Here is a 26,288-nt window from a genome sequence, read left to right on the forward strand (position 1 = left end):
TATGCTTCTCTTTCTCTCCCTTAAATTTGCCTTTATTCTTCGTTTTAGAGTGGAACAACGAAAACACAGCGGGGCAAACAAAACAAAAAAAAAACACGCACACTCCACTCTCCGTGACCAGTGCGCCCCTGTGGTCCGATAGTCATCACCGCAGTCATCATCATCAGCGTCATCGTACATTAAGAACAATCCGAAAGGAGGCAGAAGCATCAGCAGCAGCAACAGGACCAGCAGCGATCGGTTGAGAAGCGGTTCGTCTTCAACGGCAGAACGGCATCAGCCGCCGGTGGAGTAGGTAACAGTACACTCTCGCGCGTCACCGTCAAATGCGGTTGTAACAGGTCCCGCGGTCAGGTTTGGTTCTGGTGTGTGCATTTCGTGCAGCGTAAGCTAAATCATCCGTTTAGTAGAGTCGCCTGTGCGCTTTAGTGAATTTTCAAACAAGCTTTTTCTAACGTTCGATAACGAACTGGGGCTTTTATCACAGTAGCCACAGGCTGTGAAGCACGAGTTCGCTCACCCGACCGTTAGTTCCTTTCCCCAAAGCATGCCATGCGCGTTTGGTTTTTTGTTTTGCGTTGTTCTCGTTTGCTCACGCGACCCGTCGAAATTGTCACTCTGATACATTGGGTTTCTTTTTTTTTCGCTCCTCTCCGGGGCGTACAGTTACACGGCTACTAAAACAAACCCAAAGAAAAAAGAAAAAACCAAAACAAAAAAGTGCATCCATCAACGGGACCTCGTGCCTGGCGTGGAAAAGAGGCGATTTAAAGGCGCTTGCTCTGGGAACCGGGAAAGCGAAGGTTCTCGCACCCGCTGATAACGGTGCTGGGCGCGTGACGGCTTTTTTGTCTTTCATTTCCACCTCCCAGCACCCCCCCCCCCCTTCGGGGTGACTCGCGTGTTAAACAAGGGGAAGCGCAAGGGGGTCATCTTTTACTCCCTTCTCATCTCAATTTGGTTGAAAAAAAAAACAGAACAAAAAAGAGAGAGAAAAAAAAACCTCCCGGACTCCAGCACATAATTTCGTTAATTTCGTTCTTTCTCCTTTCCCTCCGTGGTGCATGTGTACGTGTACGTGTGTGTGTGTGTGTGCTTGAATGTTTGTGTGTTCCTGCGTAAAGTGCCAAGATAAAGGTGGAAACGAAACGCCCATCACCAGCCATCGGAAGCCAATCGCGTCACCTGTCGCGTCCTGTCCCGAGGAACGGCCACCCCAAAACCCCAGCTCACCATAACGGTGGTTGTGCCGGGAGCGATAGTGGCCGTGTTCGACGCGGTCACAGGCCACTCAAGTGGGGCATCGGGCCAAAAAGGCGAAGGAAGCGCCCATCGAAGCAAAAAAGGCGAAGCGAAAAACCGCGGTAAAAGCCGCGACACAAATTCAAACCCACGACGTCCTGGCCGCTCCTTTCGTTCGCGGCGTTCATTCAAATGAGATGCAAATTTCAGCGACGATAATGCGATTAGTTGTGATTTTAAGCGTTTTAGTACAAATTTATGCGAACACCGGCGGTGTGGCATGGAACCGACCGGGAGCCACCGGTCAGGAGCGAGGTCCTGCCGGACGGTCGGTTCTGGCGGTGTTGCCACCCGTCACCGAACGCACCCCAGAACGGAACGTTTACCGGACGAAGCTGTCGAAGCTGCGGTTGATTTTGCTGGCGGATGTGCTGAATGAAATTGTGAGTAGCGTTGTTCACCTTTTTTCTTCTTCTTCCTTTTCTTTCGTATGCCATTGTTTGCTTCGTTACGGGGAGTATTTGTGTTCTAGACGCATCGAGACTGGAGGAAATTGTGGCCCCGGGTGTGGGGATTAATTACGATCATCACTTCCATCGGCAGCTTCCCGATCCCCCTTGGGATTCCGGGGGTTGTTTGCGAAACTAGTTACGAGCGCCTTCCAGACGATTGATTTCGTACGAGAGAGACAAAAAAAAAACAACCCCACGTTGGGACCACAAATTAGCTCCGTCCGGGAACTGGTTCGGTGTGATCGCGAGGCACGTTTCGCTTTCTCTCTACACTCGTGGGTTTGATTTTATGTTTTAATGTACGCTCGTTCGCCCGGTGCCAATCAGTGGGGCCATTTTGGGATAGAATTCGTCCCGGCCTCCGGTTTGACCAGCGCTCGTGCGCGCGCCGATATTAATTATCCCCACCGGGGGTTGGCTTTTGGCGCTATCTTTTAGCCCATTCTGGTGCGGGGCTGCAGATAAAACGGGTAGATTATTTACAAATCCCATCCTAGCGAGGCTCTAACGAGCCGAGGGCCGGCTTTTAATGGCTTTATAACGCGCATCAGCCGAATGGAAGCAGCGTTTCTCAAACCCCTTAGGTATTAGAGGTGATGATCGACGTGCATATAGTTTTTATAGTTAGTATATTGGGAGCTTTTTTGGAGTCTCAAAGCTCTTACCTAGAAAGCTTAAATTGTACCAAAGGAGCGAACAGATAGGCTGGTCATGAATAAATATATTTTTATAACTACTTTCTTTCTCGATTTACAATGCACTTGGATTTTATTACGAGAATGTTGGCACACTTTCTGTGAAAGGGCACTTTACGAATTGTGGGCAATTTAGTTCACGTTCGAGAGAGGATCCAGTCGTGATGCAGTGACGCACTAAAGTGGAAGAAATACGCGAGAGTATAAATAAGCGTTCCCAAATCGGCAGAACATGCGAAATGGTCCTGCTGAAAGCTGATCATTCCGCTTTCTCTCGTTGGGGATGCTGATGTGCGAGAATTAATAATGCATTTCATTAACACCGATCGTGTATCGGAGGCCAAGTGACAATATTGCCTATAAGCTCGACCCATTTAAGGACAATAATCGTTGAGAAGAGATAAACCTTATCGTAAAGCATTATTGTTTAACGAATGGTGATTTTTAAGGCTCCATTTTTTCAGAGTTTCTCACCTCCCTTTTGCTCGTGTTCGTCACACATTGCAACCAGCAAAACGACACCCAAGAACGGGTTGAAAAATGTGTCCAATTTCTTCGGGCATGAAAAATAGCGCTCATGAATTGATTAGAATTGCACGCACGTTCGCATCCCGCCGATCCACCCGATTGCCAAATGCGACCGAATGTGTCCTTTCAACCCCACTAGGGGGATAACTATCGCACCCGGTAACCGGGTTTCCGAGCCCCGGGGTGTGCTTTGGCACGATTCCACCCCAACCCCGGGGGGATGAAATTTGAAAATTTATAGAATTTTTAACAACCTTTGCGTCGCGAGTACTTCGCGCTCCATTCGGGGAAGGTCCCTTTTTTGGACGTCTATTGATTTTTCTTGGCTTCCTGCTGCATCGCGCAGCACGTGGCACGAACAACAAAAAAAAGTTCAACAAACCCGGGGGTATTTTTTAATTCGGAATTTATTGTTACCCCCTTCTGGGGGCCGAACTGCTCGCTGTTTGCACCCCAAAAAAAAGTCTCGCTAGGACACTATTCGCTGGCAATTGGATGCATGTTTCATGCCATGTTTTCTGGCACTCTGGCTCTTTCTCTCACTCTCGAGCTGGCATGCGATCAGGTGCCATCGAGCGGACGGAAAGATGTGATATTTATTCGTCCTGACAATTTGACAAACGATCCACCCTTCCGTGTTTTGCCCCCTTCACACCCAGAGGGCCAGTGTTGCGAATCAAAAGTCACCACGAATTTGCATACGAGCGTGTATCAATCGCAATGGATTGCTGCAGAATGCGCCCGGTTTTACTTGTCCCCGGTGGTGGGCTTTGTTTTTCTCCCTTCTCTCTTCATTGCCGATGTAACGCAACTCCCCCGGCCTAAAGCTGGCATTCGATTGACAACAGCCCAAACCCCGGTTGTAGCGTGGCCACGTTCTAAAACGCATCGTTTCGGTCCAGCTAACCGGTTCCAAGGGAGGCGCACGATGGGCAGCTATCAACCTGTCAAAACACCCGCAATCGGGCATCGCGAGTGTCGCCTACGGTCGCTACCGGTTCTGTACGTTACGTGGCGTGTGACAGCACCCGTGGCCGTGGGTTTGACGATGGTGGGACCGGTTTTTTGACAGCTCGCGGGCTTAATTTATTGTTAAGCGCGTGAGAAAAGCTCCAAAAACTCGCGGCGTACGGTGGGTGAACTGGGGCATGAAAAAGCAAAGCCGGGGAAGGTGCCTAATTGAAACATAATGATGGGCTGAAGATAAAGACATCAAAGCGGCAACTGGGCAATGGGTGGCGTGTGTTTGCGAGAAGGATCGGTGAGCTTATCTCAGGACGAACAGGCAGGTATGATCGCGTTTAAGCTCTCTCACGCCAATCGATGTTGAAGCTTAAACGGGGCTCTAAGCTGATGGGTTGTGTTTAAACAGGTGTCTTTATGCTAATCCGCGGATGTTTTTTTTGGTTGTTGTGTGATAATCTAAAGGATTATGGTTAGTTTTTTTTTGAGAAAGAATTTTATTTTTAGTTAAATATTCTTGAGCCTAAGAGAATGTGTTTTAAGTTTGTTCCGGTGGCGCAAAAATAAAATTTCTTTAGATTAATAAAATTTCAGGACGTTTAAGGATCCCAACTACTATACCGTTGCACCTAGAACTCGATTCAATTGTGACACTCATAAGCGTTTAGTGTCGCTTATCGCAAGTTAGCCGCGATCATGAACTCCTTCGCCATTAAGAAATCATCCACGATCTCGCCATTTTTAACGCTTTTCGCACACAAGCTCTAGCATGTTCTTTACGCGTCTTAAACCACATCGGTCACGGACCATCCGCGGATGGCATGTAGAACCGCCCGAGCCGGATTAGGTGCGGTTGTGCCGCAAGTAAATTATTACGAAGCATTCGTCAAAACCCACCCAATGGGGTGGGCATTTGCCGGTACCTTCGCTAATCCCATTTCCAACTGCTATGGGGGATACGTTCGTTTCGCTAATCGAGCCAGAACGGCGACGGGTTTGCCCTTCACGTGCTCTAGTTCGCGTTTTATGACGCGAACCGGGCAGCGAGCAGAAATGCGATAAAACTCAACACACCAGTGAAAGAAAGGCCGATGGATGGGGAGATCAAGAGCGATCGTGGAGGGCGAATGGAAAGATGGAAAAAGTGAATAAAATAAAACAAAAAAAAAGACCCCGACCCCACTGCATCGGGAAGGCACACGGAGGGGCCATCCCAGGCGTTGTCATTGACCCTCTGGGCTCGTTCTTGCGCGTTCTCTACCAGAAATGGTGTGTTCTTCTTCAAACCCGGTTCGGGACCGATTTGGCCGGATGGGGTCCGGATTTGGCCGCCCAGGGACGGGGTAAACCTTGGCCAACCGGACCCCACCGAGATGGCAAAGATGTTGCCTGAGTGTGCTGTTATGTTGGCGCTTTTTCTCTCTCTCTCTCTCTCTCTCTCTCTGTTGCTACATTCGCAACCGTACGTATCTGTACGTTCGCGGTTGTTCCCGTCCCATCGGTTATCGACCATTCATTAATCATCGAAATAAAACACGAGATGAAAGCGGCCAGGGCTTGCCAGGCCTGCCGATCTGCTCGATCTCGTTCGCGTAAGAGGCGTTAATTGCGTTCGCCGAAGCGCTCGCTAAGGTTTTGCGTTCCTCGGGTGGTTTAAAGGCGTGCTCGAGGTTTCGAAACCGGCTTACTTGGAACGGAGCTGGTTTGTGGTTGTCCACGTGCCGTCTCTACCACTCGCAAAAGGTGCGCTTTTTGGGCTGGTGGTGGCTCGTGTCCTTGACCTGATCGGTGCTGGAGGAGCAGGGAGGAGTATGTGTGTGTGTGTGTGTGTTGCACAGCTCCACCCCCCGAGCGTTCCCACACCCTGTATGGAGTTTGGAGAAGAGCAACGCAGAAAGAATCCCTCAACCGCAAAAAAGCCCATCCAAAACGGTTCTCTTGGGCGGAGCGGGACGTTGGGGGGATGGATGGGGGATGGATGGGGGATATTAAATACCCCCTGCCCCGAAAAATGCTCTAATTTGGTCGGCACATTCCTGCGGTTCGGTTGGCCGTGTCGATGATGGCCACAGTATTGCGGTTAACCCGACCGGTTGGTTGCGAGGGAAGCAAGAAAGCTGCCGTTTTTCTTTTCGGTTCTTAGCTTCTTAGCGAGCCGAAGAGCGGGCCATTGTTGGGAGCCTTGTGTGGCTGAAGTTTGGAAGGGTGCTGAAAAGTGCCGCAAATTGTAAGCCTAATGTGTTGGAGTGGGCATTAGCGGTAGGCCAGTTGTATGGTGACGGTCAGATGTATAGGGAGATGAATTTTGAGCTTAAATATGATCTCAAAAGGGGCTCAATTTGGGTGTGGTATTTTATTGAGTTTATTAAATTATTTTAAAGAATTTTGAATAACGAACAATCAACTGTATTAATATTCTCTTTGAGGGCAATAATTAGAACATGTGCATTTATTTTTAGATACACACATCATTAATTGAACGTGTCAAAGCTGGATCGTAGCAGGCTGAATTTAAGCTCGCCTGTAGCTAGAGCACAGCTTTCCACTCAGTAGGCTATGGGGCATGATATATGTTTTTGTTTTATATTGTAGGGTTCTTTTTAAGAGCCCAAAATTCATGCCAAAACACTCTCGCAACTCAATAAAAATTTATTATCGCAACGAATCCTGTGGCTGTTGAGCTTTATTTTTCACAAATCCAATTTGCAGCTTTCATGCCCCAGCCAAAAGCTTTTAAACCCGTCCAATGGGTAAAGTTTGCATTTTTCGTTTCGGTTTTATTTTTTCTTTTCCAAACATCAAGCTTCACAACTCACAACTGGCACGGCACCGAGCGCCTCACTTAACGCGTCGTTACTTGCGCCAACGTTGGTTTCTCTCGACGGTCGCTTACTTCTCCTGCCAGCTGCGATTCCTATAAATCAGCGATAGTGCTCTAAATCTCGCTGTGTGCGTGTGTGCCATCCCCCCGCCACCTCCCCCTCCCCCTTTTATTGCGTCATTTCCGGCGTCCCTTCCGGGACGCGGCATATCCGCCGCAGGAAAACCCACCAGGGTCGTCGTCCCGAAGCGGATTCGCAATCAACACGCAGCGAGTTTTCCGCAGAATGTGTTCAAAATGTGTGTTTGCTTACGGAACCGGACCCGTGTATGTCCGGGTCTCGTTTGCCCGGCCTGGCCGGCTGCCCGGCCTGGACGATCCACGGCAGGCCATTTTCCATGCACCCGGGCGCCATTTCCCGACGAACGCTGGCTCCACGGTGGCTGGCCGAACTTTTGCGCTCGCAGTTTTGGAGGCTGCAGTTTTGTTCAATCTCAACAAAACCCCCCCATCGTTCGGTCGGGAAAACTGGCGGGCCGGGAAAACCTACCGGACTAGGGCTTTTCGAGCGGACATGCAGGCGGCTTTGTGGAGGCATTGTTTAACCGGTCAATACGACTCCGGTCCGGTCTCGGTCCGAGCCAGACCGTCTGGTGGTCGTGTTTTAAATGATCACTCCATTCCGGCCAGTTCCATTGCCTTTTGCCTTGCCCCCTTTTTGCCCTAACCCGAACGGTCTCGCACGTGCAATGTGTTCATTCTGTGTCCGGGGCTTTTTTTCCACTCCTTTTTTACTTCTGCTCCTGAATGCATCGGTACCGGTCTTGCTTTTGATTACGAGCGTGTGCTCGCGAGACCCCAAAACGGGAGTTTCCTGGGGAGTTGGCCACGGGCGCGGGTTTATGTTGCCTTTCAGTGGTTGTCAACAATTGTCGTCCTGTGTTGTTTGTCTGTTAACGGATTCATGCGAGCCCTGGTTGGGGAGCCATGGGGAGGTGATCTTTATTTTTTTGCTGTCCTTTTTATTCCTTCTCTCCTGCAACGGTCCTCACGCAAGGCGGGTGGGTGGCTCCGGCTGCACGTTCGGTGCGAGTGTTTAAATATTTAATCATCCGTGCATGCGCGGGACCGAGCGGACACTTTCCAGCTTTTCCACCGATGGTTGCGGCCAGCGGTTTGTTAGGGTGGTATAAAATTAATTATATTTAAAACTGATTAATTTTAGTAGTGCTGATAGAAGAGGGAAGATAGATGATGAAGAGGGTTTAAATTTTTTGAGGGTGATTTATTTGCTTGATATTATTAATTATTCCATCATTTAATTTAAAGTACATCTATTATGAGGCTAGGGTGTTCCGTTATCCTTTCCAATCGTGTTTAGCAGAGATTTTGATATGCATCTGTTTCTTGTGCCCAAGTTCCAGGACGATAATGTTTCAGTTCAGTTCCGGAAATGCTGTCTTTTTTGCATCTGTTTGAAGACGATATACAGCATAAAACCAAATCAAAGCATGCTTTTAAAACATAATAATGAAGAATTTAATACTACAGCAGTTTCTTCTTGAGGCTTTAAAACACTTCAAATGAGCCCCATGACAAGTCATTGGCGAAAGCTTATTGTTTTAACTGCCCCTGCATGACAGACCTTCTGAATGCAGTTCCGCGAACGCGACTCGATTCGAAAATTTCAACCCGTTCCGCTTCATTGCTCCGCAGTTTTGAATGCATTAGCCCATCCTCAGATGTGTAGCCTATCGAATGGCCAATGCAACCGTTGTACCGTAGCTCGTTTACATGCGCTACACAACGCACAAAGCGAGACACCCTACCGAGCAACCGGAGTCGATTGTCAGCGGCAGAAGCCACGGCCAGTGCCAACCCTGGCCACCTCCCCAGGCAAGGAACGAACGAACGAACGAACGATATAGCTTAATTGTATTATGAGCGTACTTTCCATTTTTAATTCCATCCATTCGGTTGCACCGAAGCCAGCAAATCGATGCGCGTTCCCGATCAGTTGTGTCAATGCGTCAGAACCGCGCGCGCGGAGGTGGTTTGGCCAGGTCACTTTCCTTTTTCCCGCGTCCCACGTTGCGGGGAATCGGAAAATCGGGCAAGGTCCCGCCACCCTTTGCTATCCACCCCCGCGGGGTTTGTTTCGCGGAAAATGGTGCCTGCAAATGATGGAGTTTGAGCGGAAAATGTAAATTATTTATTCATGAGTTTGTTTTAGCTTGCGTGCAATAATGAAACTGACGTTTTGTGATTTTTCCCGATTTTCCTCGGCTCTCCTTTTTACCCACCACACCCACTCAGGCTGGCTGGTGAGCCGGGTACGGGGGGGGGGGCTAAGCGTCGCTAAAAATCGCAACCACGGTAAGGCCAGTTTTCGCTCCGCTTGGTGGACCCGGGAACGACCGAACGAGGCATCATTGTTTGATAAAATGAATGCCTGCGGGCCTGGTGGAAGCGTGTGGATTTTCCAGCGCGTGGGGGTGGCGTTAAACAAGGGATTTAAATTTCGCCCGCTTCCGTCGGCCAGCGGTCGGATGGAAAATTGAAAATATGTTTTTCGGCGGTGGCTTCGGCGACCGTTGCGGCATCGATTGCAGCGCGTGCACCGCGCTTTGAGTTTTCGTGGGACGCCAAATGCCGCTAAATTGCGCGCACGTTGTTTACTTACCGTCGCGAAGAACAACACAATCAATCCCACTTCATTGGGGCGTGACAGGGGGTGATGGGGGTGTGCAATTAGGACGGTTGGGTGGCGGGGCGTTTTTTGGCGCGACCGTTGGCGAACGATAGTTGCGCAAATAGGAGTGACATTTTTGGGCGATTAATAAATTTGGGTGCTGTGTGGGCGAGTTTTTTGAGTGTGTATGTGGCCGTGTGCTGGGAAATATTCTTGTTCCAGAATCGCCTATCGAAGGACGAAACATTTCGATACCTTCAGGATACCTTTAGCGAAGAAAATGCCACTGTTTTGGAGTATTTTTTGAGTCGAATTTATTCGAATTTTGAATTTGACCTATGAGCTCGTGTGCTGTGGATTTATGCCTTTTAAATACGCAGCTAATCACGCTATAACCATGGACGCTCTAATGGGCGGTTATATGCCATCGAGCGAATCTCTTAATCAATCAAATCAGGAGCCTCATTGCTACTTGTTGCCGTTTATCTCCGTCGCTGGGTTGAATAATTCCTGCCGTACGTTGTGCCTTCGTTCGGAAGCCATCTTGCCAGCCGATCGATGCCATTAAACGAATGCGACGTCATAATGAAAAGCTCCAGAAAAATAGCCCACCATTTGTTTAATCGCGCTTATCGTACCAAACCCCAGCCGTTCGACGACGCTGCGGGATATGAGAGAAAGAGAGAGAGAGAGAGAGAAAGGGAGAGAAAAAAAAAACGAACGAAACGTTGTAAAGGTAAATTTAACGAACATTATTAATGCATCGGTTGCGTCCGGTTCATTTCTTCGAAAATCGGTTGCCCTAACGAAGCAGATGAGCTTCCCTGCCATTAACGAGGAATACATTTTCCGGGATTTATGTACGTACTACTGGTTTTGTTCGTGGCATCCAAAACCCCACGTACGTGCTTGTAGGAAGGTTTTTTTGTTGTTCTACGTGTCTCGTTCTCTCTCTCTCTCTTTCGTTTCTTTCCGCATTCCACCATTCTCTCTCTCTCTCTCTCTCGCTTTCTGTTCTCGCTGCATCGGTGCATCGGTGCATCGGAACGAACGCCGCTTGTCACCGCAACGGTTGCATGAAGGATGAAGATTGGAAGGATTTTGCATTGCTTGCCTCCCGGAAGGCACCCCGTCAGTCTCATTATTTACACAGAATGCAATGGCGGTGACGTTCGGTGACGTGATGCACCGATGACACATCGGATGCCATTCCGGCTGCAGTCGATCAATCCCAATGGAATGGACGTGTGGAGTTGCCGGGGACGAAACCGAAGCATTCAATCAACTCTCATCCTTCCACGCCGGTGGTCGGGAAGCCGTTTGTGGTGGAAAATTAAATTGTCGTCTTTAGCCCTGCGATTATCTACTGCTTTATTCCCGTCACGGGGCGCGTCTCGGCTGACACGGTGTAATTGAGTGCAAGGGTTGTTTTTTTAACCATGTTCGTTCGCACACACACACACGTACACAGAACGGGGTGTTGTTGAACGAGATTAAAATTGCAATTCACAAATTGGGAAGCACGAGCGAAAGCGTTTTTGCAATTTACCTTTTAAATGCGTTCAAACGAACGAAACCTTTACCGGGTTTGGCTCAAATTTGCCGTTGATCCATCGAGCTGGAGCTCCATCGCAATTCACGCGTAGGATGGGAAAAGTCGAACACAAACATGACGCGGTACGCGTAAAAATGCTCACCGAAGTAATGATGCCTATAATGATAAAAGTAGTTTCGATGGGAAGTCATATCAATAATTTGCGCTCGTTTCTGTATCATTATTCCGGTATGAAATCATCACCAGCCTCGCTTTTTTTTTGTTCTCTCTTCCCCTTTATCTCTCTCTCTCTCTCTCTCGCTCTGCTTTCCGGTTCCGCGCGGTTCGCACGGATAATGAACGGCGGGCACGGCGTTCAGCAGCAGCCGCCACCGCAGCTGGAATTAATTACTTGCCTGGCGAACTCCTCGACGCTGAACGTGACCACGAAGCACTGCGACTGTGAGGTTTACTCGTGCAAGGACCTGCTGGCCGGTTCCAGCCCGTCACCCCACAACTCGATCCAACCGAAGAGGTAAGCGGGCACTAATGAGAGGGTGACTTCCGACCGGGGTGGCTTCTCTGTAACGATCGGCCTTGCGTTTGGGTTTTCGGTTTCGGTGTGTGTGTGGCTGCGAAGACGCGTGTCCTTGTGACCGGGGAAGCCCGGGATCAGGCTTGTGGTCAGCTGTTAGTATGGGAGCGTGTGTGAATAGTTTATTAAACGGCATCCACACAAAGGACGAACGCATCTTGAGACACCGCGACGGTGCGGTTTTGCGAGTTGCTTTAAAGGGATTAGAACACGCACGGGTTTTGACAGGATGGGAAGCAATTTGGGAAGGTGCACGGTGTCGGTTAAATTAATTGCTTGCACACGCTTCTATCCCGGTAGCATGCAGATGAAGAGCTCTTTAAGAGCTTTTATTTTGTGCTTATTTCCGATCACCTACCGATCGATCGGAGAGTTTAAACTCATAAATCAACGCCAAGAAATGGCTACGAAAATGAGCGCGGATGTGCGTGAGATTGCAACCGTCGGTTGCGCTTGAGAGGCGTCTGGTGCACGCAGGAATTTTCCACCCCATACAGGGTCATCTTGAGTTATCGCGCATTAATTCCCCTACGTCTGGAGCTCTTATCGGCACATTAGCAAGTAAGCAGCCATCGCGAATGCACGGAGCGCATCTCCAACCGTTGTGAAGGACCAACCAGCACGCTCGATTGCGTCACCAGCGATGCTAATCCTGGTGTCTGTGCACTGCACGACCAGCCCGCTGGTAGCTGCTTTGATTGTGAAATTAATAAATTGATTGCTTAGCCGTCGCACCACACGCCCGGCTGGATGCTTCCCCGGGGCGGCCGTTAATTGTGCTTTACGCGCGCGATCGCGTGTTGATTTACACAAGTCCATAAATTTATGCAGCCGCGCGGCTCACGCTGGCGTACGCAAGCCGCCGTAGGATGCAGTTTACATCCTTTTGCGGTTTTTGGAATCCAGGCGGATCGGGGAAGCGCAGTCTTGCGTTGATAACGCCAGAACGCCTTGTTGTTTGCGCTGGCAAGGGAATTAATGGGTGTTTGATTATTATTATTTCTTATCCATTAGCTCTCAAACGTGCGCATCGTTCCGTTGTCAGGTCGATAATTTTGTTAACCTTTCGATGGCGGTTGGGGAATCTTCGATGGGCAGTGTGTGGGAGATTATTGATTGTGAAATATTTTTACTGGTAATTTATTTTTCCGTAAAATCCATATATAACAGAGAGATAATTTGAAATGGAAATATGAAAATAAAATAATAAACTGCATGATTTTAAGTTGGCATTGAAATTAGATGAGATTTAAATTGAAAATCACGCTCTTGACGCGGTCGTGACTAGCTGTTAGGAGCGTGTTTTTGCTCCTCGTGCCATCTCAAGGGTTCACATCATAAATCAATTCCCATCCAAAAGGGCTTTGTTGCAGTGATGGCTACACGGCGCACCATCCGATGATCTCACCTGGCCACGAAACCGTGTCGATCAAGCCCCGATAAAGGGTCAGCATGGGCTTTGACACGTGGGTCAACGGCTTTCCGCATCGAATTCGCATCGGTTCCGTCTTTGTGCCATCCTGTGCGGAAGCGTTGGCTATCGTCCACCCTTGCATCTTACGAGTACCCGTTTGGTGGGTTTCGCTACTCTAAGCCCCACAATTCCATGCGGCTCCACGCACAGGGAACGATTTGTTGCATTTTCATGCCCCATACCCGGAGAAAAGGTGAAAATCGGCGCCGGGGTTTCACATGCGTTTCCGCTAGTAATTTACGCGGCAAACAAGCTGCTCGCAAGGTGCACCGGTGGACGTAATTTATCATCAAAATCGCATAACTCCATCGCGTGGACGTGCGTGCGAACGATGGAAACATCCCGGCGATGGATCTCAATCATTCATCGGTGACCGGCGCTGGAGTGATTTCTGGATCGGTGCAGTCTGGATGCATCGGTGCATCGGCTGCAAGTGGCAGCGCATCGTGGACGCAGGCCCGCTCGGTTGGCGTTTTGCAATTTAGATGGATTAGCCGGTACATTGCGCGCTAAAACAATGATGTCCGGTTGGGTCGAAACGAGGTCTGCCCTGCTCGCTAGGCTAGGTCGAGGGCCAGCCTGTGCCACTTACGGCTAATGCACTCGCTTTAATTCACGCAAATGCTTGGGAACGGGAGCAAAACTGCACACTGTCTGGCTGGGTACGGCACCATGGTGAATTGTTGCACCAGCAACCCGGTAAAAGTGCTCCATTTGCTGTTGTGAAAGTCTTTCTGCAAATGGCACTCGAAAAACTCCGAAGCACTCTCGAGCGGGTTCAATTTCTTAACGAAGCCATTTTTACGTGTGCCGTTCCAATTTAAGAAAACCTCGTACGTCTAAAACGGCACTCCAATCCCAGTGTGTGCAATTTCATTTTACATGCGGCATTACAGCTCGCTTGTCCTTTTGATTTGATGAAAGGATGCGCCTACCCAAACTGCTCGGAGTACCGGGGATCTGAATGGCGCACGCTGGCCGGACGGCCGGTTTTGGCTCGAAGGCCCTCTGAAAAGCGCCAATCGCATCGTTCCCGGTGCCGGGCGAGTCTCTGAGAGGCTGCCAGGATGACCGGTTCGCCTTCCATTCACCGGTTGATTTTGTTCAAATATCAATTTAATTAATTCATACATAATAAATCAAACCCATTCAATCAGCGGCATCGGGAGGACGGGTTTTCCAAACCCCATTTTCCACTCCACTTCAACCGAAGCCGCGACCGATCCGTGTATCGATATACCACGCGAGCGTGAATTTAAAAGTGATTTTCTCCGCCACGAACCGGTGGGGGATTGCGATTTTTTTTATGCGCGAATTTTTCGGCACAAGCCCGTTTGTCGGCTTCCGTGCCGGTTGTAGCGTTGATGAAGGTCAACCGGCCCAGCCGCCCCAGGTGTGATTGTTTGGAAAATTTGTTTCCATCCGCTTTTCCGGCCTGTTCGAAGTTCGTGTCGGTTTGAACGTGATGGAGCGCGATTTAAAGCGATTTGGCATTCGAGATTCGACAGTGGCCCGTTTTCGCGAAAAGGGGTGTGTTGATTGATTTTATTCGATTTGTTTCATTTTCCCTGCGCTGCAAAGGTGCGCTTTATCTCGCTTCGTCTATCGTAAGCGAGTGTGAAAAGAATGGTTTTAAATCCGATTTTTTTCTTCCTCCTAAAACCGTGTAAAGTGACATTAAACCGGCACGACCACGATTTATGTGCGGGCGGGTCATTAATCTTCAATTCGGTACGAAATCGCATTTGTCGACGCACGACGATTTGCGCCTGTCTCGCCTGACGCATTTACCAGCAATTACAACTAATCGCCATTAAACTTCACTACTGCTCCGCAGGGGCACCAAACCCAAAGGTTCTTCCTTGCAAGCGTGGTAAGATAAAATTTATATTGAATTTAATGTCCACTCACCTTTCCACGGCCACTCAAGTGGACCGCGATAATGTTGGAACATGTGGTACGCAATCAGCATTACGCGCGCCCGTTCGCGGCGCTGGCGGTTGCATTGCATTTGTCGGACGGTACAGGCTCGGTTCAGGACCGGTTCATCGTACCCGCGTGCATGGCGTCCCGCAAGGACACTGGGCGCCAGCGGTACTGCTAATTGAGCGTGTTCGCACATTCTAGCCCGAGCCCGCCTTCCGGCAACGGGTTACCATCGAACACCAGCGTCCAAGTGTCAATATGCGGCACGACACGACTAGATAATTAAATAGAAGCCGCCTCCGGGCCATGGGATGGGAAACGATTCGTGAAGGGTTTCGCGTCTTTGATCGTCTCAGTTTATCGGCGCATGGGCCGCTGCGAGGGCCTGCGAGGATGAGATAATGCGTGCAATTAACCATTTATGGGCGTTTAATGATGATGGAATGGTCGGTTGCCTTGACCAAGGGCTCGCTGACAGCTCTCGTTCTCTCTCACTCACTCTCTCATGAGCATCTCTGGAGTTTTCCTTCTTTTATGAGCTGGGCTTAAATCTTACATTTTTGTTGTCCTTCTTTTTTTGCGTGAAAATTTGCAGGAAAATCTACTCCTCCTGTCGGGAGCACTGCTGCCGGAAGAAGAAGTTCAACCGCTCGATCGACCCGGCAACCCTCGAGAATGTGGTCGCGGCCTCTCTGTCGCCGGTACGGCGCTTCAATCCCACCTCGATCCTTCGGCTACCGGTGCCAGTGCTGGTGCCGGTGTCCAGCACCGTTGGGGTTCAGGTGTCGAATTCATCGACGCCTTGGCTTCGACCAACTGGTTCACCTTCACCGGGTGGTGTTCGTGATCTTCGTGACCGGCCAGCAGTCGGCGAGGCGTCCTGTGGTGATGGTGGAATTGATGTAAGGCTCCCGCGGGAGGCACTACTGGCGATATAATTGGGCCGGTATGGTGAAGGTCTCCGTGGGCTACAATTAGTTGGGAGAGCTGTGTTGGGCAAAAAAAAAACGGAAGAAAATGGCATCCTTTTTACCGCGCGTGTTGAGAGGAGCATGAATCGCAAGAAATGTATCATTCAAGCGGGAATGATTAGGCGGAAATGTATTACAAAGTGATCGTGTGGAGCTTTTAACGAGTAGAAAAAATGTTTTAGACGATGAGTGCATTGGAAATAATTTTATTAAAATTTGTATGTAATCAAGGAGTTGAAAAGATTTGGTTTTTGGAAATGGTTAGGTTAAAGCTTTATAATGTGTAAGAAAAAAAACATGGTTTATGGAATTTTTTTCCGAATCAACGATGGTTTAAAATTTCATGCTGAGCTTTGCTATACACATTAGAAAGCTTTAATCTAATTTATTACATCAAACCATCGCTGATAGCTTAGCACGGGTATTTTGAGAAGCGAAACATCCAAAAAGACAATGAATCTAACGTGTTTTTTGGTAGCATTTTTATTCAATTTCCAAGCCTAATCTCGAAAGCAAGCTTCCAGCGATCCTCAGCGTATAAATGGCCGTGAGTCCTGTAATACCGAAATGCTAATTTATATTCCTCACCATACGCTCCACCGCGCTCCGGAGTTGTTATCCGGCAGAAAGACAAAAAAAATACGCCACAATCTCGAACCCAACACTACTGATCCTTGGCATCCTTTCTTGACTGCTTTTTTGCTCTCTCGTTCCATTTCCAGCCACTTTCAATTGCCGGTAACCGAGCGCGTCCACCCGGGTGGCTGTACCGGGTCGGTTTAATTGAAACGAAGCATCCCGTCTGCGTTGGCGCCCTAATCCATCCGAGTTTAATATTAACAACTGCAGTCTGCGTTATAAAGTAAGTACCCACCAGGATGCTCCGTTCGGCTGCGGGGATGCAGAACGAATTCTTCCACGAAGTCCCCGTGGCCGTCCAGCGCTTCCGGTCAAAACGAAGCGACCATTCGACTCCGGTCAGCTCGATCTCTGGTGCTCTGGTTATGAAGATTTTTGCCGTTTTCCCGGACGATTTGACGACACACGGGTCCTGCGCCCGGAATCTGGCCACTTCTAGGCTGCACAATGTACAGCGGGTTGCCTGGGACCTGTGTCCTTTGGTCTCGTTGTCCTCGTTGGGTGGACGAGTGGGATGATCGGGATGGGAAATTAAACCGTTATTGCATCCCGTCTCCCCGGAAAAGGTCCTCGGGAAATGGAAATGGAACACCAAACGGTGAGGCTTAATTTAAATGTGTGCTCGTTTCCTGCGCCCGCAGGGAGGTGTCCTTGTTGGAGGTACACCTCTTTTTTTGCTGTTGCCGTGTATGTGCTGGTTTTTTTCGTACGATTGCTTGTTGTTTTTAAAATAATTATACAACCCTTCGTGCCGGTGTAAAGCGTTGTTACAAAATGTCTCTGAATGCTGAATTGTCTGCCTGAAGGCAAACGGCGTCCCGAAAACACGTTCCAAATCGTGAAAGAAATCTCATATTGTCGTGCAGCTGCCCTTTTCGGCAGGGGGAAGGCAGTTAGCGAATATTGCATTTCGGAAGATGCATTTCCGCTCGTGAAACGTTCATTTGCTGGGGGATTCGCACGTATGAGCCGCATCCTCGAAGGCAAACACGAACCTCACGAGCGTTGGGCACGAGCACTATTGCGCCCAGGGACGATTCAGGTTGCTGCGGATGCACCGTACGAAGGTATTAATTTGAATTTTAAATAAACGACACTTGTGCCACCGGTTGCAACCATCGCAACCGGGACGCGTTTGCATCGGCGAAAGTGCAACCCTGGGTCAGCGTTACAAATCGCTCGCAATCTCTCTCTCTCTCTCTCGGACGGGTAAGACACCGGTGGATGACTGTGACCCGTGGCCGGGAAATGTGGGGCTTAAAACCACATAATCGTACATAATGAAATGGACGCCCCGGGTTGCATCCGATGGCGCAAACCTGGCCCAACAAAACCGGACGGACGGACGGGGCCGAAATGAAATAACGCAAGCACCACCCGCAAATGGGCAGGACAACCAGCGGGAACAAAACGGCCGTCCATCGCCGTGGGCGGTCAGCCGGTGGCAAGGATCAACCGGAAAATGCGCCCACCCACACACGTGGTCGATGACTCTTGAAATGATTACGCCCGGATTCGGATTTAACTGCTTCACCCTCCTGGGGCTCCGAGGCGGGCTTGCCATCGGGTGATTTGTCCGCTGGCCAGGATACAGGATGTGGTGCCCGTGGCCCGGAGGCTAAAGGATGTTGATGATAATAAATTGGAACGGCCATCGGGGAAGGGTGATTTTGATGCGATGTTTTTGTTTTTGAATCCTTTTTCAAGGTCCTCCACGCAGCAAGAGTGCGATTGACGAGGATTAAATGGAGGAGGGCGAAGGACAAACGGACGTATCGGGCCAATGTTTTCCACCGGAAAGTGGCAAGCTGTTACCATTTGGGTTTTGCTTCGGTGACGGTTTCATATGGAAATTCTTGTGAAGCCGTTGTAACTGCAATTAAATTGTCATTAAAGCGATGTGGGTGAAATCACATGGTTAGGGCGCAAAAGACCCCATACAGATCGTCCTCATACGAGGATGAAAAGCTTGCGCCTGACCCGCTTGAGCCCGTTTGAGAGGTCTCAAAACGCTCGACTAAACTCAATGGCATGTGGCTCACAGCACGGAACGCTTTTCTTCTGGCGCTGATTGAAGAGTGGATTCTTCTTTTGGAGCAGCCGCGGAACTGGCCACAATTGGTGCCGGTCGACGCACTGGTGGTCCGGAAATTGAGGCAGTCAGGAGTCAAAAAAACACACACACACAAAAACGACTGCACCCTCTCGAGTGGGTTAAACTTTCCGGCGGTGATGAAGGGCCAGAAAGTTTTTTAATTATAGCATGTAATCGAGGAAGTTGGATGCGCGTTTTGCTACGAATTCCTTCGCCCACCGAATGGGTGAACCGTTTCGGCAGAGGAAACACTCGTAAGGGGTTTTTTTTGTTGTTTGGAACCTCTCCACCCTTGTTTTAGAGGGTGGGTTTTGTGCCCCCCTGGTACCGGATGTTTTCCGGTTTTCCGCTGGAGGCGAGACACCCAAAGCTTGCCTGGTTCCGGTGATATGCCTTTTTTTTCACCACTTGCGCAAAGGAAGGTACCCGTGGCAATAAAAGTCACTCGCGGGCTCACTTGGGGCTTCGCGTAAGACGTTACGACCACATATTCCACGGTATCTTTCGCGCCTTATGGACGCTACGGCGTGGAGTGGAGTGTAATTTTCATAAATGTTTATGGGCGCTAGTTTCCTATTCGAAGCGCTTTTGCTTGTGCCGAAAGTTTTGGCGAAACAGAATGCGGATTTTTTAATGTATTACCCAGCGCGGGTGGATCCAAACGAACCTTGGTTTGGTGAAAAAAGGCGCCCTCTATAAAGGACTATCTTTGGCAGGTTTCTCTATTGAATTAAATAGAGAAACAAAATGGAAGAAAACATCGGAAAAGATTTCTTCAAACAAAAAAAACTGTCAACATTTAACTGCATTAATCAGCGAGTGCAGGATCACTGAGGCACGTGGAACCGAGCCATTCAGAAACAGCTCGTAATGGGCCGCATCAAACGCCACTTACGCGCATTAATTACAGAGGGAGACAAAAATAAAACGAACCACGAACGCGATGAATGCGAACTGGACCCGAAAATGGATGTACCGCGTGACAGAATCGCATCAAGCTAAACCCAGGCTAGCAAAACGGCACGGTGTATTTCACCACGGCACGGCACGGAGCATCCTGTCCCGAGGCTAGAGTGTGCAAGAAAAATTGGAATCTTTTCCCATCCACGTGTACCCGGTTGTCCGGTGGTCCGGTGGTGGAAATCTGTCAACCGTCAGCAAGCGATAGCGTCAAGAGCGCGAAGGGTGAAAAAAGCGAAGAAAAAAAAGAAGAAACTTTCCCGTATTTAGTCACCGGTCGAGCCAGTGACTCACTCACGCCACAGGACGCGCAGGACCTGCGGGGGAAGGCGAAATGTTTATTTCCATTTGCTCGGTTACAATGGTTTTCGCTAAAAGGAAAATTTATATCCATCATTTTTCTTCTCATTTCCGAACCCCGAGCGGGAAACCGGGCCCGTTACCGTGGTAACCGGCCGCATCCTTCGTGTGGTTGACTTTGTTGTTTGTTTGTTTGTCTGTTTGTTTGTGTGTACGTGTGTGTGAGTGCCTTGTGGTTGTAGCAGGCTGTGCGAAAGCGTGCGGTTCGTATCTGCCCTCTGTGGCGCCGAGTACTGCGGGAAATCCCGTGCAAAAAGGCTCGAGGGCGTCAATCCGCCGTTTCAAAGGAAAGCGTTTTGCGTGGTTCGTTCGCCACAATGGACCAAGCCAGCTAAACAGGCCCGGCAGGCCCGGCAAACCGAAGACAAATGAAAGCTGCTTTTACTAATGATTGATTAAAAGTAATATACTTGTACTCCTAGCGTAACCTCCGAGGCGGCCGATGTTTGGAGGGGTTTGTGCTTTCGTCACTCGGGTGGAAAACCTCCTGAAACTCGCTTTCCCGACTCGATGTGCCGCACCACGCCATTGTGGGAATTTATCCGGCCAGCTTAGCGCGGCTCGTCCGGATTCGTTCTTTGGCGGATGTCCTATCTTTTGCTCTTTCTCTCTCTCTCTCTCTCTCTCTCTTTCTCTCGAGCTCGCGGCTGTCAGGAAATGAGTTTTTCACGAACGACGAGTACGAGTTGGAAATCCTTTTTCTGATTAGACGCGCGTTTTGTGATGTTTTCCTTCCATTATTTCCGTCCCCCGTCCCCCGTCCCCCGTGTACCGTGCGTGTGTCCTTTTGCCCGCCACTCGCCCGTGGTGGTCTGCTACTTACGATTTAGTAGTCTTTTGTCTTCATTTTGGCCTCCCTTCCCTAGATCCCTGGATCCAGCCCGTCGGTGCGCTTCTCGAGCCTCACGAGCTCGTTACTCATTAGTCCACAACCGAGCGGAGATAGAGAGATGAATAATGATTGCGCTAAGTCCTTATCGCGCGCGTCGTACGCTCGATCCTTGGCTTGTGCCACCGGGTTTTTCCATTCTCGTTTGCCGCCGAGTTTGGTTAATTTTATTCCTCGCACTGATGCGCTTCCATCCGCTCGGGTACGTTGGCGTGTGATCCGGTCGTCGGTTCGTTTGGCACCGGATTGATGGGAGGGCTCTCGTGGGAAACGAAAAAAAGGAGCATGGCTTCGTCGCGGTTCGTTATCAGTGCGCAATGCCGCCAATATTTCAAACCTAAGCACGCGGGGTGCGCGCGAGCTTTGTCGGTGGAAAATTGAATGTATTTGGATAAATACCCTCGTCTACGGAATATCCTTCGCCACCGGGAATGGGATTAATGCGCGTAGAGATTCCCCGCGAAAGATGGCGGGCCTCCCCAAATGAGGTGAATTATTTTTTTCCCCTGTTACTGATTAAACCAGTTGGCGGTGCTGTTGCGTCAATTGCATACCGCTGGGCGTGTTCACCATTCGCGCGTGGTTATATCCTTCCTTCCAATCACGTTAAGCACACACACGCGCTGGTTTTGCCCTGCTCCTTCTATTTAACCCTACATATTGATGAAGGTTGGAAGTTTATTGATTCATATTTACGTTCGATGGGTTCGTGATTGCGGGGAAAACCGTGCGCAAACCCGGCCGTTCTCTGGCGGAAAGGCTGAACAAACACCACCGATCGACGTCTGTTAATCAGGTGCAAATAGACCGCGCGAGTTGGTTGTGTTGCGTTTCCTCCGAGAAAGTCGAACCGTTTGAAGTGCTAATGAAAGGCACACGGCGGTAGTAAACGAGCATGTGTACCGGGAAAATAGTTTACCTTTGCCGTTGGTACGATTGGGTTGAGTTCCGATTTTCGATGCGGTATTGCGATTGAGTAGTTTTTGCCCATGCAGAAAACCCAGGCAGGGAATTGATGTACCTGGTGTAATGACCATCGTAGAGGCTGGGTAATTTTAGACGATATTTCTGAAGAGGCAGTTATCTAAGAAACGATTCTTGTTTGAACAAAACGCCCCGTTCGCATCCCATTCCCGGGTTATTTGCTCTGCTACAATGCCGCAAGTTTTACTGCCATTTCACCATCAACAAACCCGTTACGGGACGCAACATGGCATAATCGTGTAATGCCGTGCGTTAGACAATAAATAATTTATTTTTGAGCCCAGCAAGCACAAACCAACCAACGTTCGTGCTTGTTCCGGTTCCCTCCTCCCTGAGCCAGTTTAGCCAATCAGATTTACTTTGCATGCGATATTTACCCCGGCAGTGATACATTCATGGAATTGTAATTAAATTTTCAGCAAGAAACCGGAAGAGCTAGCCATCTGGAGCGCACCGGAAGTGACGGATTCAACCGGGCCGAGTGTGCGGTACGCCGTCAGCAGGATCATACTGCCGGAGCAGTTTGCCACCACGTTCGAGCGGCTCGAGCACAATGTTGTAGGTAACAATGCGTACAAAGTGCGATAGAATTGCAGCATCGGTTGATGTCGTTCGAGTTCCGGTTTTTGCCGAAGGTGGTTACGGGCGCTTCCAGACACGCCTGGCCGATGGAACGACTCGTAAGGAGCGATGTGACGTGCAAAAGGATACAGACAAAAACCAAAAAAGGCCCCCATGTTCCCGATGTCTGACGAGCCTCAGACGAACATCAGCTCCGGAATCCGCACGCCGTTGACAAATGATTGTGTCCTTGTTATTATTTTTTTCTTCTCTGCATCCCTCAAGACCGAACGAACACACCGGTTTGCCGCTTGGGCATGTGTGAAACGACCCGAGGCGCGTCTTTGATGTTGTCCATGTGTGCAAGGTTCGCATCCCGGGCGGTGACACGCGCGCTTCCTGGTGACAGTTGGCTCAAGTGCAATCCGTCGGTTCATCGTCGGAGATCACAGCACGCTGTCTGATGCGCTCTTCCCTGGGGGAGCTTTGCTACAATGGATTTTATTTTACCGAGAGCGGGTGGCTGGCGCTCTTTACCACCCTTTTGGCATGGAGTGCTCGCCTCCCATCCCCGGATGCTGACAGGTTGTTAACGGAAGTGCAATATCAATAAACACCCGGTAGTGACAGGGAAACGCACCCCTGAATTCTCTCGTGAAACCTCTTCAAGAGAACTCCGTTCGCCCGGGCAAGCGTAAGACAAAATTAATTGAAAGAGAACAACCCATCGTCAACCGGTTTTTGCTGATTTTTGCCCCAACCTTGTGCCGATGAATATTGGATGCCCCGGGTACCCGAACGCATCGCCCCGTTGAAGCGCCTATTTGCGCTTTGGTGGAAAAGAACACGCCGAGCGAGCGAGTGCGGATGGAATTAAATAAATTATTAATACCATTTTCAGGCGCTGCTGCTGTTGCTGCCACCGTTGCCTTCATCCTCGACTGAACCACGACCAATCCTGCGTGGCCTGCGAGCTTGGCCGATGAGCGTGCGGGACGCCGGAACGGGACGCTCGAATCTGCCCGGGACGCAACTTTTCCGTGCGCAACGGAAACGGACACCGGCACCGGCTATTTGCTTATCATCAATTATAGACCGCCCGTTCGGAGTGGGCCCCATCCCGACCGGGAGCTGCTACACCGTGTCCCTGCGGCGGCACACCGGAAGTGGCCGGGCGGAAGCGTAAGTTGGCGTCTTGGCCTCGCGCGGAGGAGTAGGGCGCGTGCCGGGTGCTGAGCAAGCGGGAAAGTTTCGTGGCGCTTTGGTTTGCTTTTCGGTTAAAAGTTACGCTTAAGGGGGCGCGTTTTTTTTCTCTGTGTGTGTGTGGGTGTGTGTGTGCCGGGCGGGCTTTTCGTTTGACTTTGCAATTAGGCCGCGTGTGTCGGTTTTGCGGGAAAAAGCCCGGAACCGCTCATTAGGGATCGTTAACCTGCCCGGGACGAATATTGATTGGTTTAGTAAATTAGCATGAGCGAAATGTGGCTGTGCGGGAAATTGCTTGTAGGGCGTTTTTTGTTTTTTTTTTTCATTCTGCCATTCTATTCCTTTCTAGGACGCTGTTGGGATGATTCGATTAAAGCTAAATGCGAACTTAAACAAGAGGCAAAAAACGGAACCGAAGTTGGTTTAAGGTCCCTGGCGAAAGGCTTGCAAATTTTTATATCATATCCTTCATGGATCTGTCTCGGCTTTGGTTGCAAGAGAAGCGCTTAAAATGTCTAGTTTTCCCTGCACGAATGGATGTCTCTTTGAGGAAGGATATTTTTTGTGATCCTTCGGTAAAAAAACGCTCGCCAGCTGCATATTTGAAGACAATTAATCTCACATTACGCGAGTCTCATTTCTTGCGCGCGCCACGAAAAGCAAACGCCCCACTCAGGCGCTAATGAGAAAAGCGCCATCCGAGAGCACCATTTTTCCCGCCGGGTTAATTTTCCCGCTTGGCAGCGTTTTGTGTTTGATCAAAATTTGAATTAAATAATTCCATCGAAAGAACATCGCTTATTCAATTAGCACCCTGCGTCTATCGTTCTCGGTTTTCTGCGCCCTCGTATGCGGAACCTGCTGAACCGACGCCTCCGGATGCATCTCTCGGGACCTTGGAACTCACCAGCAGCAGTAGCAGCAGCAGGACATCACCGCAACCGGCGGCCAGCGACACGGACAACTTGCCGCCCAGCGATGGCACTAATTACGTTACGACAAATATTAGCATTTTTCCGGCCACCGAGTGCCGACCGGAGCACCGGGAGTATCTGCAGCACGGTGGCAATCTGTGTGCTGGGTTTGCTGGTGTGGCCAAAACCCGCAGCCTGGACGTGGTAAGTGAGAGGGGAAAAGCCCTGGATTTTCCTGCGGCCAGTAGTGAGGATCCGTTCGTTCGGGCTCGTTTCGGTGTGCCGTTTGTGCCAGCGTTTGTGGTTTCCGTTTGGAGGTTTTTCGAGCGGGGCCAAACGTGTGGAAAGCTGGTAGAGGGCTTGAATCCGGCTTGTGGCTTTTCTTACGCTCACGGATGTGGTGACCGTTCGGGGCCGTTCTGCTCGAACACGATGCGCTTGGGAATTTATTTGATGAAACGCCCAATTGGTTGTGACGATTGGCTCGAGCCAGAGCCGGAGCGTGTACCTGGTTTCTTGTTTCATTTTCCAATGTTTTTAAACCACACCTTAGCTTTTGGATAGATTTATGGTACGGTGTTATTTCGGCTCCTGGTTTAGATGACCTATTTTCAAAAAGGCATATTTGTGGGCTTTTTTTTGGCACCATTTTTCCACAAACTACAATGAAAATCTCTCCACTGGACGTAATAAATCGCACGCACGCATAATAATGCACCCTTCGCATTTGCTTCAACTTCTTCTCCAGGACTACAGCGGCTCGCCCCTAATTTGCGATCAGCCGGGAGCGAACGGTCAGATTCACCGCACAATTCGTGGTCTGCTGACCTGGTCCACCGACATCAATCATGCGCCGCATCTATTCACCAACCTGACCGCGTACCGGCCGTGGATCGAGCGGGAAATCGCGAAGCTCGACAACCGACCGCAACGACCGCGCGGCCAATCGAGTGGTTCTGCTGAGGTCACGACCGACCGGGGACCGAGCGTCCTTTACGGGTGAACCCGTCTTCAGTGATTGATTTCCTGGGATGATCGAGCAGCTTCATTCGCCAGCCCGAAGGAGCGCAATAAAATTGCACACTTATGGCGAAGGGCCAGGAATTGTTTTGCACCTTTTTTTTCTATTATCTTTTTTAGGCCACACAGCACATGGAATGTGAAAGAAATGGTGCTTAAAAGCGACAAGAAGAAGGCATCGGAAAATTTGTGGTTTACATGCATGCTTAAAAGCATCCTGCACGAACAATGCATTACGTCGAAGAAAGGGAACCGCATTCTCGTGAAGACTCGGCAGAAGCTGGCTGGGAAGCTGATGATTAATTGGAGAAGTGTGTCGGAGAATGTGACCCCCACACGATGAGAAAGTACCAACCGGCACGGGTATTGATTGGCGTGCTCATATTGGGGAAATTTTACTCGGAAACTATTTTCCCACCAACACGTTCCCGTTTCTCGTCGTGTTCGGCAGGTCGTCAAACTTTGGGCGCTGAAAAATGCACCCTGATTGAACGTAAAATGTACGCTCGGTACGGTACAGTGTTGAGCGCGAGAGTGATCACTGGCGAAAAGGTGTGATCGTGAATGGGTTTTTAGCTACATGAGAAAACGCAGAATTAATGCACCGTTATCGATTTTAGGGAACGAGAGGTTTATTGCCGACTGAAAGCACCGATCAGCTGCTGAATGCCGGCTACAGTGCAATTGTTGCGCCCGACACTGTTGCGGCG

General features: G+C 49.8%; 1 protein-coding gene across 1 annotated transcript; it reads left to right on the forward strand.

Moving 5' to 3' along the window:
* The first annotated feature begins 1,439 nt into the window (after positions 1 to 1,439).
* On the forward strand, positions 1,440 to 25,647 carry LOC128720215 (uncharacterized). The gene is made up of 8 exons (XM_053813874.1): positions 1,440 to 1,685; positions 11,374 to 11,522; positions 15,578 to 15,884; positions 16,676 to 16,815; positions 22,300 to 22,438; positions 23,343 to 23,596; positions 24,558 to 24,762; positions 25,307 to 25,647. The coding sequence occupies exons 1-8, from the start codon at positions 1,440 to 1,442 to the stop codon at positions 25,559 to 25,561; spliced, it is 1,695 nt and encodes a 564-aa protein (XP_053669849.1). The 3' UTR covers positions 25,562 to 25,647.
* The last annotated feature ends 641 nt before the right edge of the window (positions 25,648 to 26,288 follow it).

This window comes from Anopheles nili, chromosome 2, assembly GCF_943737925.1.
Source record: "Anopheles nili chromosome 2, idAnoNiliSN_F5_01, whole genome shotgun sequence".
Lineage (NCBI taxonomy): Eukaryota > Metazoa > Arthropoda > Insecta > Diptera > Culicidae > Anopheles > Anopheles nili.

What these genes read in the sequence shown, in the direction of transcription:
- LOC128720215 (XM_053813874.1), top strand. Translation starts at nt 1,440, where the DNA reads ATGCAAATTTCAGCGACGATAATGCGATTAGTTGTGATTTTAAGCGTT. An exon ending in ACTGCAGTCTGCGTTATAAA is followed by an intron (nt 16,816 to 22,299) that starts GTAAGTACCCAC and finishes TTAAATTTTCAG; the next exon opens with CAAGAAACCGGAAGAGCTAG. An exon ending in AGCGGCTCGAGCACAATGTT is followed by an intron (nt 22,439 to 23,342) that starts GTAGGTAACAAT and finishes TACCATTTTCAG; the next exon opens with GCGCTGCTGCTGTTGCTGCC.